The sequence below is a fragment of the Clytia hemisphaerica genome, unplaced genomic scaffold, assembly GCF_902728285.1.
Source record: "Clytia hemisphaerica strain Z4C2 unplaced genomic scaffold, Clytia hemisphaerica genome assembly, whole genome shotgun sequence".
NCBI lineage: Eukaryota > Metazoa > Cnidaria > Hydrozoa > Leptothecata > Clytiidae > Clytia > Clytia hemisphaerica.
In genome coordinates, this window is record NW_027103770.1 from 1048046 (window position 1) to 1061574 (window position 13529).

Sequence of the window (13529 nt, forward strand, 5' to 3'; positions counted from 1 at the left end):
GTTTCGAATTTTAGAAGGAAGATGTAATGATTGTTGAGGTGAAAATTCAAGGACGTACCTCGTCGAGAACGAGAATTAGGAGAGAACTTTTATAAAAATCACTCGTCACTTGGTTTAATACAAGACATTTCAGTTCCCTTGCTATGTTATGAGAAATCTATTGGCAAACATTCAAGAATCTCAGTTTTTGTATGCATTGATAAAAAAACTGTTGGTTATACCACGGACGATTTTATACCAAAAGCTGATAATATTTGGGTGGTCTCAAGTAGTTTTATAATTTCTTAGTTCATCAGATTTGATTTTAGTGTCTTTTATGGAAGAACTCCAAAGTAAAAGTTAATCTGAAAATATTTTTGTTGCGTTTTCCCTTTGACTCCCAAGTCAGTTTCTCCGAAAGTCAGTTCTTTTCGGTGGTTTTGTTTTGATTTTTCTCCCGCCGCTTACCCAGTCCCCCAAAAGTCAACGCGGTCATATTTCCAGACTAGAGAAATATGAAATATCGCAAATATCTCGATGCTCTCGACCAATCAAAACGCTCATATTTTTTTGGGTCGGCAATAAAGGCTATGTAATGGTACGCACTCCTACGATTTTCTTTTATCGGATTTTACCCCAGAAAATTGGGACACAGAATCTCGCTAACCGAAAGAGACCGACACACGGCAAGTTTTTCCAAAAATATTGAAAACGCCCGTGGGCGGGGTGGTACAGGCTAACGGTGTACGGTGTAGCCTGTTTCAAATTGTGTAGCGAACTGTGAAAATAATTAAAACATATTCATTGTCCTCAATGTGAGAGAGCCCTTCCTTTGTTTTACAACTTCCTTTGTTTTACAAAAACAAAGCAAAACAACTTAAACAATATTCCTTTTGTTTTAAGAAACAAAAGATTTCTGTTGTGATTTGTCTTGATTTACATTTGCATTTTTAAAGCGCAGTATCTTTTCAATAACATGTGTTTTTAGTTTCAGCCAAAAATAATAATACAAGAAGGGGCTGGTTTTTTCTTTAATCAATGCTTGCCATGAGATGAACCTCCAGCTTTGGCATGTGTCGGTGTGTTTTGTGTTTATTCTTCAAAATTTTACAACAATCTCAATGGTAAGAAAGACCGTCTACACGCTTTTTTTATCATCATAAGAATATACACTTTATAAGAATGGCCATGATAAAAATGGCCAAAAATTAAGAATATGCTAAGAATATCACCATCATGGAATTTTGCTACCTACTCAAGTAGCTAAGCCATTTTTAGATCACTTTCAATTATAAATTGTCAATTACCCCCAAGTAAGGCTCACTCCTTTCACAAAAATGCCATTTTATGCTTGAACGGCTCAATGTACTAAATGTTAAATCTAGTATGAATTAGGATCCTAACCTAATAATGCTGTAAGAATATTTTAGGATGCTTTTCCCAAAAAAGTTAAGAATATCCATGATGAAATGGATTTACACCATTCTTATAAAAAAAGGTGTGTATCTCTATAATTATATCCATGACCACGGGACTTCTTTTAGGGGCCGTCTTCATAGTACGTACGCACTAAAATGTCGAAAATCGGATGCCCCCTCCCCCTTGTACGCAAGCGTACGCAAATGGCTATACCCCCTGGTAAGTACGTACTTTTCATCCACACCCCCTCCCTCGGTTGAAGAAAATTTCGAATTCAAATCGTTTGGTTTGGAGCTTTATTTCATACATGAAACTCAATGTTTATTAAGAAACTTTTTCTTTTCCTTGATACGTGTAAGAAGCGTAAAAATCGACAAAAAAAACAAGCAAAAAAGGGCTATGAAAATTTTTCTCTGCGTACGTACATTTTCTTTTGACTCCTCCCCTACCCCTCCCCCCGTACGCAAGCATACGCTTTTGAAAAGACTCCCCCTCTTAGTGCGTACGGCCCCTTATAAGAAAGGCGTTCTTTTTATTTTTTCAAGGATGCTCTTGACTTAGGGGAAATCATCCTAAAATATTCTTAGGTTAAGATCCAAATTCTACCTAAAATTGGCATGTATTGTAAATTGACATATATTTGGAGAAAAAAAAGTTCCCTTAACCTTTAAGGGTTTTATATGGACACGAAACCTTCCAAAAATATTGCAAGCTTCTTGCAATTTCCTAATTTTTTTTGGCAAAAATCCTGGTTCCAAAATTTCCGCGAGCATTAAATTTCGCGAAATTTCGGAAAAAAGAATCCGCTCGGAGAATTTCGCCACCTAGGAAGTAATTAGTCATAATCTGGTGATTATTGCTTTCACTCTAGACAATCACAAGCAATTCGGATAAGTCGAAAAGAGAGAAAATTGTACGCATAACCATTGAACATGTTGACGTGCCAAACACACAACAATCCATAGCAGATATTAAAAGAGCGCCAGCTTTGCAAAAACAAATTTTGCTTTTGAAAGAAAAAGAAAGTGTCAGGAAACAAGATGAGCAAAAGAAAAAGATTGAAAGTAAAATCCTGTCCAGATTGAGCAATCTGTTGGCTAAAGTGAAGGATATTAAACAAAGACATTTTCATCACCATGGAGATAGCGAAGTTGATGACAAAGAAGGTTTGTTTTTTTCATTTTCATTTTGAGCTGTTATTATTCAGGCCAGGGGTCTGTAAATTTGTTTTTTTTGGATGACAGTTTGCCTCTGGGTTATTGAATACACCCCTGTGTTAAAGACCCGGTGGAGCGGCCAAACCAAAATTTCTTCCAAGGAGGGGAAAAGTACCCTATAATTTCAGCCACACTTGTTTAAAAAGTTCAATGAAAAAAAAAACGGTCCGAAACGATCCCAACTAGATAACAATAGAATTTTTATCCGCATTGCGGAATTTCAAAAAAAATCATCCGCACACTGAGAAGAAGTTACACTGGGTCTGTGAGACAGTGATATTTTAATAACAATTTTCTATGATCAGCTTTTTTGTTATAAATTCAGGACAAGAAGTGATACCATCAGCAGCCAAAGTGGTCCACCACCACCCACACCACAAATCACACCACCATAAGCACCAATCGCCAGTAGCCACTCGTAAAACGTACCATCATGGAGAAAGACCGGCCTTACATTTACCCAATGAAGGAATGGATAGCGGTGACAATGTAGATATAAATATTACCGAAACTTCTGGAATAGCAGATGAGAACTCCTTAAGAACCATTGAAAATGAAGAACAGTACGGAGACCAGCTAAATCGCTTTCAAAATGGAATCAAAGAATCTACAACAAGCAAAAATATTGGCAATTTGCCAGCAACGAATTTAACGAAAAGCACATCAAGTGATATTTTGTATACCATAAATAAGGGTAACAAAAGTGTTTCTGATGGTTCGAAATCCAAACAGAGCAATGATGAAAATAGTTATAAAATCCTTGTCAAAGACTATGAATTATCCAGTGGGAATGATGATTCAGATGAGGACGAAGATATAACGTTTAAAAAACCAACAATGGATCAGAAATTGGTCGGGAAAAATTTAACACACTCTACAAGTGATAGCCAATTTTTTGCAAATACAAGTGCTAGCATTGGTAAAACAAATGTAAACGTTACTTCGCAAGAGGATTTTGAAGTTGTTAATAGCAACGAGCTAAGTCAGCAAAAACAATATGATACACAGTCCGCAGATGTATCAAGGATACAACGACCTGACGATTCCGAACAAATTTCTAAACACCAAGGAGATAGTCATGAAATTGGTTTTAAGATCCCAGAAAGTAAGATCGATTTTGTGATTCAACCAAAACCTGATTTACATTCAGGAGATAAAGGCAATACTTTTGATCCAACTACAAGACATTTAGGAGATAATAATGATAAAATCAACGTACAGATAGCTAGTACAAGATATATGGGAGATAAAAACGACTGGGGAAATGGTACACCGATGATATCCTCAGAAGATATACATTACTGGGATAAAGAGAAGAAAACGAAAGCTAATATCAATAACGTCAACCATAAAATGAAAGATTTTTCATCGAATTTCTTTACTGCTACGATGAGACACGATCAGGAAGATAAAGCAAATGACGAAGACGATTTTGAGGAAAAAGTTGATAACAAAAATAGAACTAGTTTGGAACATGATACTGAAGATGCATCTTCTGAAAAGAAGAATAGTACTGTTGTCTCTCTTGAAGAAAATAATTCCAATGAAAAGTTCAGTAACAATAGTATGCTTAATCTAAATCGAAAGACGAATTCTACCATGATTGAGAAGGGTAGCAATGTACAGAATTTACAAAACAATAAAACCTTGGATCTTGAGGATAACAAAAAACTGAAAAATGAAGAAGAAAATTTTACTAACATTTCCAAAAACAATACATTGTTGCAATCAGAGACTTTGAGTAATGCAACTTTTGGTGATTCTGGAGTAGTAAGAGATTCCTCAATGATAAATAGTTCAAGAAATGTCGAGTCTGCTAACCGTTCTAACCTTTCATCGAATGAATCGTTAAGTAAGGATATCTTTGATGGAAATATTGAAAGAGAAAGCAAACAAAAACAGGACCAGATACAACTTGTAGTTGAAAGTGAGCCTGGAAGTGCCAGTAAAATTCCTCAAAATGTAAACATTGGACCTCATTCTGGTCTGCAAATTGCGAAAATAAACATTACAAAGATTAAAGAAATGGATAAATTACAGAAGAATATAACAGCTGAGTTTTTAAATAAGAACTCTGCATCTTTGACTCAATCAAACAATACTCAACAAGACTTTAAAAAACGTTTAAAATCTAGACTTCAATTAATGAGCGAGAAAAGACAATTGTTTAATCGAACAGCAAAGATGGCAGATGAAAACGCGAGGCTTATCGTGGTCACTCCTACTAAGTTGAACGAGAATGCACACTCGAGAGAAATTGATGGTAAGAATATTTTCTGAAGGACATTTCATAAATATTACATCGAAAAAGACAGGCTTATCCGCTTGACGTTCGAGGCTAATAAATGTCTACCTACAATTCTACTACCGGGTGCACCAAAAAAAAGTATACAGGTTTGTCGAGATATTGGGCTCTTCCAGAAAAAATCCGTTTATGGGGGGTGGAGGATATATTATTTTTTTCATGAATTACCCCTGGACGTTTTGATTTTTAGCCCCCTGGACACGGGTTATACCCCTGGACAAACATCAAATCAACCCCGTGGACACAAAAAATTACCCCTGGACATTGGAATTTACCCCCTGAACATTGCAATTTTTTGGTATTTTTTCAATACCCCTGGACAATTCATCCTCCACCCCCCATGAACGGATTTTTTCTGGAAGAGCCCATTGTGAGCTTCAGGATTTATATTTTTTGTTCATTCTTTTTTTATTGCATAGAGGATGCTCTGACTTGAATTTTGAGCTATTATACATTAAATTTGAAAAAGTAGTTCGAAAATTATTTCCAAAAAACTGACTTTTTTTCCATGTCGAAATTTCCAAAAATCATTAAAAACAGCAATCACGCTATAAATAAGACAAAATGACAAAAACACAATTTCATTGTCTTTTTGATTCTTTTTTCTCCTATCTTATATTTTGCCAACGGTTTGTCCATCTTATTTACACGTCTTCAATATTTCCAACACCAGCAAACTCAATGCAGACCCAAGTTCTTTGAGCAAACTAGTTGAGGAATGGTGATTTATTTTTTCAAAAATTTTCTCACGTAGCACACCACACCTCTCTTGGAGATTTCCAAAAAACTTTTTCAGATTTACCAAAAATATTTTTCCACATGGGAATAGCTTGTTTTACCATATTCTTAAATTTCGTAACGAGTCTTGATGAACACAGTTGCATTTTTTGGTATTTTTATGTGTAAAGAAGGTAAGTGCCAAGAGAAAAGTTTGCTCGCTGTTTTAGATGATTTTTTGAAATTTCGACATTAAAAAAAAGTCAGTTTTTTTGAAATAATTTTCGAATTACTTTTTCAAACCTAATGTATCATAGCTCAAAATTCAAGTTAGAGCATCCTCTATGCGATAAAAAAAGAATGAACAAAAAATTTAAATCCTGAAGCTCACAATATCTCGACAAAGTTGTATACTTTTTTTTTGGTGCACCCGGTAGATAAAGTTAAAAAAACTATAGGAGTGGTTTTTTATATTTCTCCTTCATTTTTCTCTAAACCTGTTATTTTTTTATAAGGTGAAAAAACTGCAGAGTGAACTTTGTTATCAATCCATACAGCTACACTAACGAACTATATAAGAACATAAGGCTTCGATGGCCAAAATGTTAAGAACAAGTTAAGAACATTTTAAGGCTTTGTGGCTAATTTCTAAAGAAAATGGACAAAATTGCTCAAAAAATGGTGAAAATAAAAAGAACATATTTTTAGGCTTAAAACTCAAAAAGTTAAGAACATTTGAAGGCTTCAAAATTTTTGGATGTTCTTATAAAAAAAAACTTGTATATACATGCTATTTTTCTTTTGAGTCATCAAAATTATACATATTTTATTTCTCTACCATAGAATTTTGTTCCATGAAAGTCACTGCATCGTATGCCGACCCTAACGATTGTTCAAAGTATTGGTTATGTGCGGGTGGAAAAAAGTACGAAACACACTGTCCAGGTGACTTAGTGTACAACAATGTTATTTCATCATGTGATGATCCAAAGAGTTCAAAAAACCAGGTTGCACTAACGTGTACATGATTTTCTTTATTACTTTTTTATTTACTATCTTTCCATGTAATGATTGTAATTTCGAATAAAATTCCCTTTTTCTAGAAATGAATCTCCAATGTATGACACCTCCTAATGGGATAAACTTTCGCGGATGGGCGTCAGAGTTTACTGATTTTTTGCGTAATTTTTACAGATCAGGATTAAATCTAATTGTTCTAATAAATTGATTCCAAATTTTGCAAAATCGGAGTAGCAAACAGAACTTCTCTCAAAATTTTATTAAGGTAGTGTGCAAAAATTCGAAAAATAACGAAGAGACTTTCTTCAAAGCGGGGTTTGAGTAGTCTGATTTGCAGGACGAAAAAACGACGATAGAAATTTAAAATTTTTCGTAGATCGAAGAAAGTTAATTTCGCGGATGAAGATCTTCCAAATTTCCATTGGGGTTTAATTTCGCGGATTATTTTTTCACAAAATTTAATCCCGCGAAAGTTTATCCCATTAAAGTAATCAGTGGCTCGTTAGAGTGATTTTTTTCCACCCAGTCTGATGATTTTGATTGAATAGGAGTTGAAAGTCTGCGTCAAAAAGGTGTGCGTGCTTTTATTTTTGGCCATTAGTTTCTGTTGACGACAAAAAACGGTTTGAATATCTTTTCAACGATACCAAACTTTTTACAATATGGCAAACGCTTGGAAAATAAAAACACTGCTACCTTTTTAACACAGACTTTAACCTTTCCAGCGCGCAACATTTTTATATCTTCAGCCCGTCTGCGCGCAACGTTTTTTGATGAAAATGCAATTTTCACGATAACCGTTATAACTTTTTGAAAAATTAACTTCACAAAAAAACCCTTATATTTTTGTAAAGCCCTACCTTTCGCCTTTCTAAATATGTTTAACTGAGTACTTCAAACAATTTTGGACAGAAATTACGAAGCCAGACAAAAGGTATATGAAAAAACAATGTTGCGAAAAAGTTCTTTTTTGTGGTGCAAAACTTCAAAAAATTATAGAGAACTGAAAAATTGATAAAAACACTTACTTTTTTCTTTAGGAGGTTTCTTTATAGTTAGGTAATACAATTCCATACTTTTGAAAAGCCAAATAAAACTCTAAAACACTTTTATAAACCCTTACTTTCATAGCTAACTTTCTGCCTCCTCCAGTTTCACAAAATCACGCAACACAGCTTGGTCTACCATTTCTATTTTTGAAAAATGTTGCGTCATACCCATTGAGTTTCAAGCCGAAGGCTAGAGGTCAATCTCTTTGGTAGGATTTGAAGCCAACAAATCCTACCAAAGTTGCGCGGCCTTGAGCGACCCGCCTGGTTTTTACACAAATGACAGATTGAAACTAAAATTTACCGCTTAATTTCGAAAAATATATCACTCGAAGACAAAGGAATTGCTAGATTCAATCCGTCATCAAAAATACGGCGCATATTTTAAGGCTTCAATTTTTCTTGCCTGAGAAAGGTTAGAGATTGACCTCTAGCCCTTCGGGCTTGAAACTCAATGGTCATACCAAAACAAACCCCGATTGTTTCTTATCGGAAATTTCACGCTGATTCCAATTTTTTAATCGGTTTTACCGTACCTCTGACGGTTGGGGCGTAATCCGACCAAATATAAAGGTCACCTTAAAAACGTATAAGATACGTCTTTCGGAACGTATGGCGAACGTATTAGATACGTCTTTCGGGGCGGAAAGGTTAAGATGGTAAATCCATCTGCTGAGGACAAATAGATAGTCCTTCCTATATCCTCATTCATTCAAAATTAGGTTCTTTCAAGAGAAGATCTTCAAATCAGAAGGGTTAACGATTTTAAACACAATCTATTGAACAAAAAAAATCTGTAAAGATAACAATAAAATAGCTAGATAATACTATCCTTAAAATAAAACGTATAATTCTTGAAGGTAAATTAAGCCATTAGAAAGATCAATCAAAGTCAAGAGCAATTTATCAATAATCTACTAATCCGACCTTCCAAAATTGGACCTGTGGTGACTGATGATTGTAAATCTTTTCGGCGAGAACGAACCATTACTTTCATCCAAGTTCTTAGATCGAACCACGAACTATTGAAATCGCAGCTTTGTCCACCCTTTGTTTTTAGGAGGGATTGACATTTTTACATAAGCGCGATGAATAATTTAGTTAAAGTGTGTTTTCTGGTTTTGTTAAAGAAAAAGCCTTTCGTTGTCATGGTGATCTAAATGTAAAATTTAGCTGCTTTAATTCTTTTTCACGATTCCTGTTCCAAACTCTACTCTCGATAGATATATTTCACGAATAAACGTCTATAAAATGTGCTTATATTTTTAGTGCGCGCGATGTAAATGATCGAATTAAACGAACTATTAACTAACGTCATAAGACCAAACACGGTTGCTGCTGAACTAAACTGTGAAGGTGTTCTGAAGACCATGCGAACTGTATGTGGAAGATAACAAAGGACATAGAAAAATGTGATTATCAATAATGTGTTCACGCTTTTCAGTTTCCGTTTTCTAGATTTCTCTTCCTTAATATGGGTGCTATCCGAATTCTGCTGACTGGATAATGTTTTCTGCTTTCCCAATCGACTCAAGTGAAAAAACGATACTAAATTAAACGCCAAGATCTGCAAAATGATAACGAACTCGCCCACACCAGCAACGAGTTCAAAGTATACGAAAACTTCTGTGTTGGTAGTATCAAAGTATAACAACAAATTAAATATCATGGGGTATAAAATACTGACCAGAGATGAGATCATGAGAAACAATCGAATGAAACGTGTTGGTTTGGGTGAAAGTGGTCTCAATAGGGATCGACATCTTAAGATTGTGATTAGAAGGAATAAATCTACACCAAAGATTTGCGAAAAATTAGCCAGTATCATTAATATCATCTGTAGCCAATAATATGAGCGGTTACTATTAAGAATGAATATGACTATTCCCAAAATAGTATACAATGTCAGGCACGAAATATCGGCAACGCAGAGGAGAGCAAATAATCTCCCTGATGTCTTTGAAGTTTTCTTTGTTTTGAATAGCGCAATGATCATTAATATGTTTGGTAGGACACCGATCACTGCTAGCAATACTATCGCATAGATAGGTATCATTCTTGCTTCTACTTCTTCGAATATAGTTCCATTAAAACCTGTCATGTTTCCGGCAACAAGAATCCAGAAGATTAGAAGAGATAGCAAAAACTTTACAACAATAGTTCCCTAAAAAAACACTTTTGATGCTCCGATTCTTCTGGAACACGATTCGAAATTTTCTCTTCGCGCTTTGATAAAGATTTACAGCAATATTTCCGTAAAAGACGCTTTTGATGGCTGAAAAGTCTCAAAACATTTCAAATCAAAATTCTCGACAACCCATTGGAAAACCTTGATGTTATAAGGTAGAAGACGAAAAACGACAGGTGAAATAATTTTCAATTAACTAAACAGGGCAGTTTGCTCACACCCAGTGTTTAAACTTCAAATTAGGGGAGGTTGGTTTATTTGAAAATTAGCCATGTTTAACCTTTACATTATCAAAAGATTTCGAGGGGAAACCTACTAAAGGGGTTGGAAATATGTTTTATTCTAAGTCAAGGAGAAAATGAGAAAGAAATGAGCCTCCTAGTTTATTGTCTTTAAAGAGACAAAATTAATAGACCTTATCTGAGTTTTTTATTTTTCTAAAAAAGCGATGCATTGTGGGATTGTTTCGAGTGTATTACAATAGAAATCTCTTAGGAATTCCTCGAGGGAATTCTATTGTAATACACTCGAAACAATCCCACAATGCATCGCTTTTTTTACAAAAATCGAAAACTCCGATAAGGTCTATTGCGATGTACTACATGAGATACACTCTGTTACAAGAGTACCGACAATTGACACTCTCTTATTCCTTTTTTTCAAGAGGAATTGGATTTTCATCGAATAAGGGAGTGTTGGTCATAAGTTTCTTGATGAAGGTGACTTTTAGTATCATCGAGTAACGGAGCGTATCAAATAGTAGAACGTCGAATTAGAGAGCGTCAACCGTAGCTCAACAGACTACAACATATTTAACTGTCATCTACCCGTTGCCAAAAAGTTGCTACAAAATCAAAAAAGTGAAAAAGAAGTTTTAGATTGGGGAAAAAATGAAGAGCATATAAAAATAACCATCGAAGTAGACTTCCATCAAAGATGAATAATTTTGATTGACTTCGATTTTTCGATTTTAAAAAAGGAGTAAAATATAAAAATAATAATAAACGAGAAATACACGATTTAGGGATATCCCGATTTAGGTTTTACCATGAAATTTATGGTGTCTTTCGTAAAAGGTTCGTAATTGTCGGAAATGTTCTCGGTCGGCGTTTTCAAATGACGTACTCATCATCGAAAGTTCGACGTCGGTACAAGTGTCGAAGATGACGTATATCCCTTCGTCCAAGAGTCCCTAGAGAAAAACAAAAATGGTTTGCTTACAAATGATCAGAGTGGGGATACCTAGACAAAGATGGGTGCTGGGTATGTGCGGACGATAAGGTATTTTCACCTTCCAAAATCTCTCTAAGGGTTACAAAAATCAGAAATTTTCAAATTAGTCCTTGTAAGGGTAAAAAAAATCATGATTTTTAGGAAACTTTTTGGATTTCGAGAGAAAAAATGGCAAAAAGGATCTCTCTAGGGCAAATGATCAACAGTCTACTCTCTAAATTAAATCTCCATGGTTCATAGTGATTTTCATTTTTGAGAGAATATTTTGCTCGAGGTCTGCTCTTTAATTTGAGAACTATTACTGAATCATCTTTACATTAGAATTAGGCTATTCCAGAAATAGTCTGTATCCCCTATGTTGATGAGGTGTTACGTCCAGGGTGGTCTGGAAAATAAAAATCCAGGGTTTTTGAATGATAAAATCCAGGGTGAAATTGGGTTGAAAATCCAGGGTCAGTATAACGAGGTCGAAAATCCAGGCTGGTCCAAAGAATTGGGAGAAAAAAATCCAAGCGGGTCCTGAAAAATTGGAAAAAAATCCAGGGGGTCACCTTTTAAAAAAAAGATCTCAACATAGAGGGTACAAATTTTTTCTGGAATAGCCCATTATGAAAACTTCACTGCACCAATACTTCTGTGACCAGCAAAAATTTTAAAATGATCCCTACAAGTGACTTTCTTTTCACTCAGAGATGTTTCGAAGCCCCAACTTCAAACAAAATTGTTTATTTGCTAGTACTGGCGTGTAAATGAAAGCTATAGCTTCAGTAGAAGAAAGATCAAAAGCAAACTTAATTATCGCAAATTTTTCAACCAAATTTACATTCAAAATAAAAATTGCAAAAAAAAAACGGAAAAGCTCACTTTATACAGGACTGGTATGGATTCCGTTGAGCAAATCTTGATATAGCCACTTATCGCGTACGGTGAAAACTATAAAGTAAGAACATAGTAAAAAAGAACATGAGAAAGACGTTATACAATCAAGGCCGTAATATTTGAAAAAAAAAGGGGAAATTCCCATGAAATCTTTTAGCCACAGACTATTTGGAAGCACTCCAACTTAGGTCGGAATGGTAGAGTTTTAACGCTAGACTATACCTTAGGATTTGAGGATCAAAAAGCTCAAAATTGTTTCAATAAGGTTCAGAGTATACTTAAATGGGATTAATTTTCGCGGAGATTATATTTTGCGGTTGAACTCATCAGCGAAATTTTAAGATTTCGCGAGGACTTAATTTCGCGGATGACTCTATTGTTAACTAATATTTTCAAGACTTTGTTCTATTTTTGTTATTTTGCTGCCAACAATGCATGTTGGTTGCGAAATACGCATTATTAGCACTTCTTTGATGGCGGTAAACATAGTGAAAGTGGTCTTTTGACATTTTTTGGAAATTAATTGAAAACAAAAATTTCGCGGATAAGACCTTTTCAAATTTCCATTGGAACTTATTCTTGTGGGTGACACCCAAATCCGCGAAATTTAATTTGATTTTCAAGAGGAATTGGATTTTCATTGAATAAGGGAGCGTCGTTTATGAGAGTTTCTTGTTGACGGGGACTTTAAATTTCATCGAATAAGGGAACCTATCGAAGAGTAGAACGTCGAATTAGAGAGCGTCAACTGTATTCCAATAGTGTTTGTTGTATAAAATACCAACCTTTGTCATGAATTCTTTATGAGAGCCTAATTCACCATACAACCTGAAAGCAAAATAATAAACGGCGGTTGACGGACGGCGTGTAAAAGATCCTAAAGCACAATCAGAACGTGATGATGGTGACAAGTGACCTATAAACAGCCCGGGGGAGGGAGTACTTAGGCAAATTGAGGGTACGGTATGTGCCGCCCTTAAGAGTACCTTTTTTGGATTTCCAAAGTCCCGCTAAGGGTCGGAAAAATCTGAAAATCAAATTTCAATCCCACTAAAGGTCGGAGAAATAGGAAAAATTCAAAATTTGTCAAATAGATATTGACATATTCGGAAGTTAACATTGACTAAGGATCAAGTCGTACTTCTTTTTTCCGTAGTTTGGTCATAAGTCTCCTTAAGACGGTTGATGATCGGTCCTCAGATTGAGCGTAGAGTAAAACATATGTCTACTTCTGACTGAACTTTGCTTTCTGATGATTTTTTATGGCGCTGAGTCCAGTGAATTAGGCTAGAGGATTTCGCTATCTTGAATTTTTTCACTTTTGTTTTCAAAAATTATATGAAAACATTAAAACAATAAAATGTTTTCTAAAATTCCATCAAAGTTCATGAAACTGTAAAAAAATAAGAAAATACCTCCAAAATTTGAAAAAATTGGTCATGGTTTTCTATTTGTTTTTCTTCAAAAAGAGACTAGATCTAGTGGTACGGATTTGCTACCACCTCAAACAAAGCCAAAAAATA

The 13529-nt window shown here is 34.9% G+C and overlaps 2 protein-coding genes across 2 annotated transcripts in view; one reads left to right on the top strand and one right to left on the bottom strand.

Annotated features, from left to right (window-relative positions):
• Positions 1-907: 907 nt before the first annotated feature.
• On the top strand, positions 908-6741 carry LOC136805887 (uncharacterized protein DDB_G0286591-like). The gene is made up of 4 exons (XM_067062460.1): positions 908-1103; positions 2270-2564; positions 2941-4878; positions 6481-6741. Exons 1-4 carry the CDS (start codon positions 1032-1034, stop codon positions 6663-6665), a joined length of 2490 nt encoding a protein of 829 aa, XP_066918561.1. The 5' UTR covers positions 908-1031; the 3' UTR covers positions 6666-6741.
• A 4085-nt stretch (positions 6742-10826) lies between these two features.
• The window catches only part of LOC136805889 (uncharacterized), a 35342-nt gene continuing 32639 nt past the window's right edge, over positions 10827-13529 (bottom strand). Inside the window, exons 31-33 of the mRNA XM_067062461.1 lie at positions 12792-12834; positions 11992-12060; positions 10827-11086 (exon numbers count right to left, since the gene is read on the bottom strand). Coding sequence (XP_066918562.1) covers positions 10931-11086; positions 11992-12060; positions 12792-12834 — 268 coding nt within the window. The 3' untranslated portion in view covers positions 10827-10930. The remainder of the gene's footprint in view (positions 11087-11991; positions 12061-12791; positions 12835-13529) is intronic.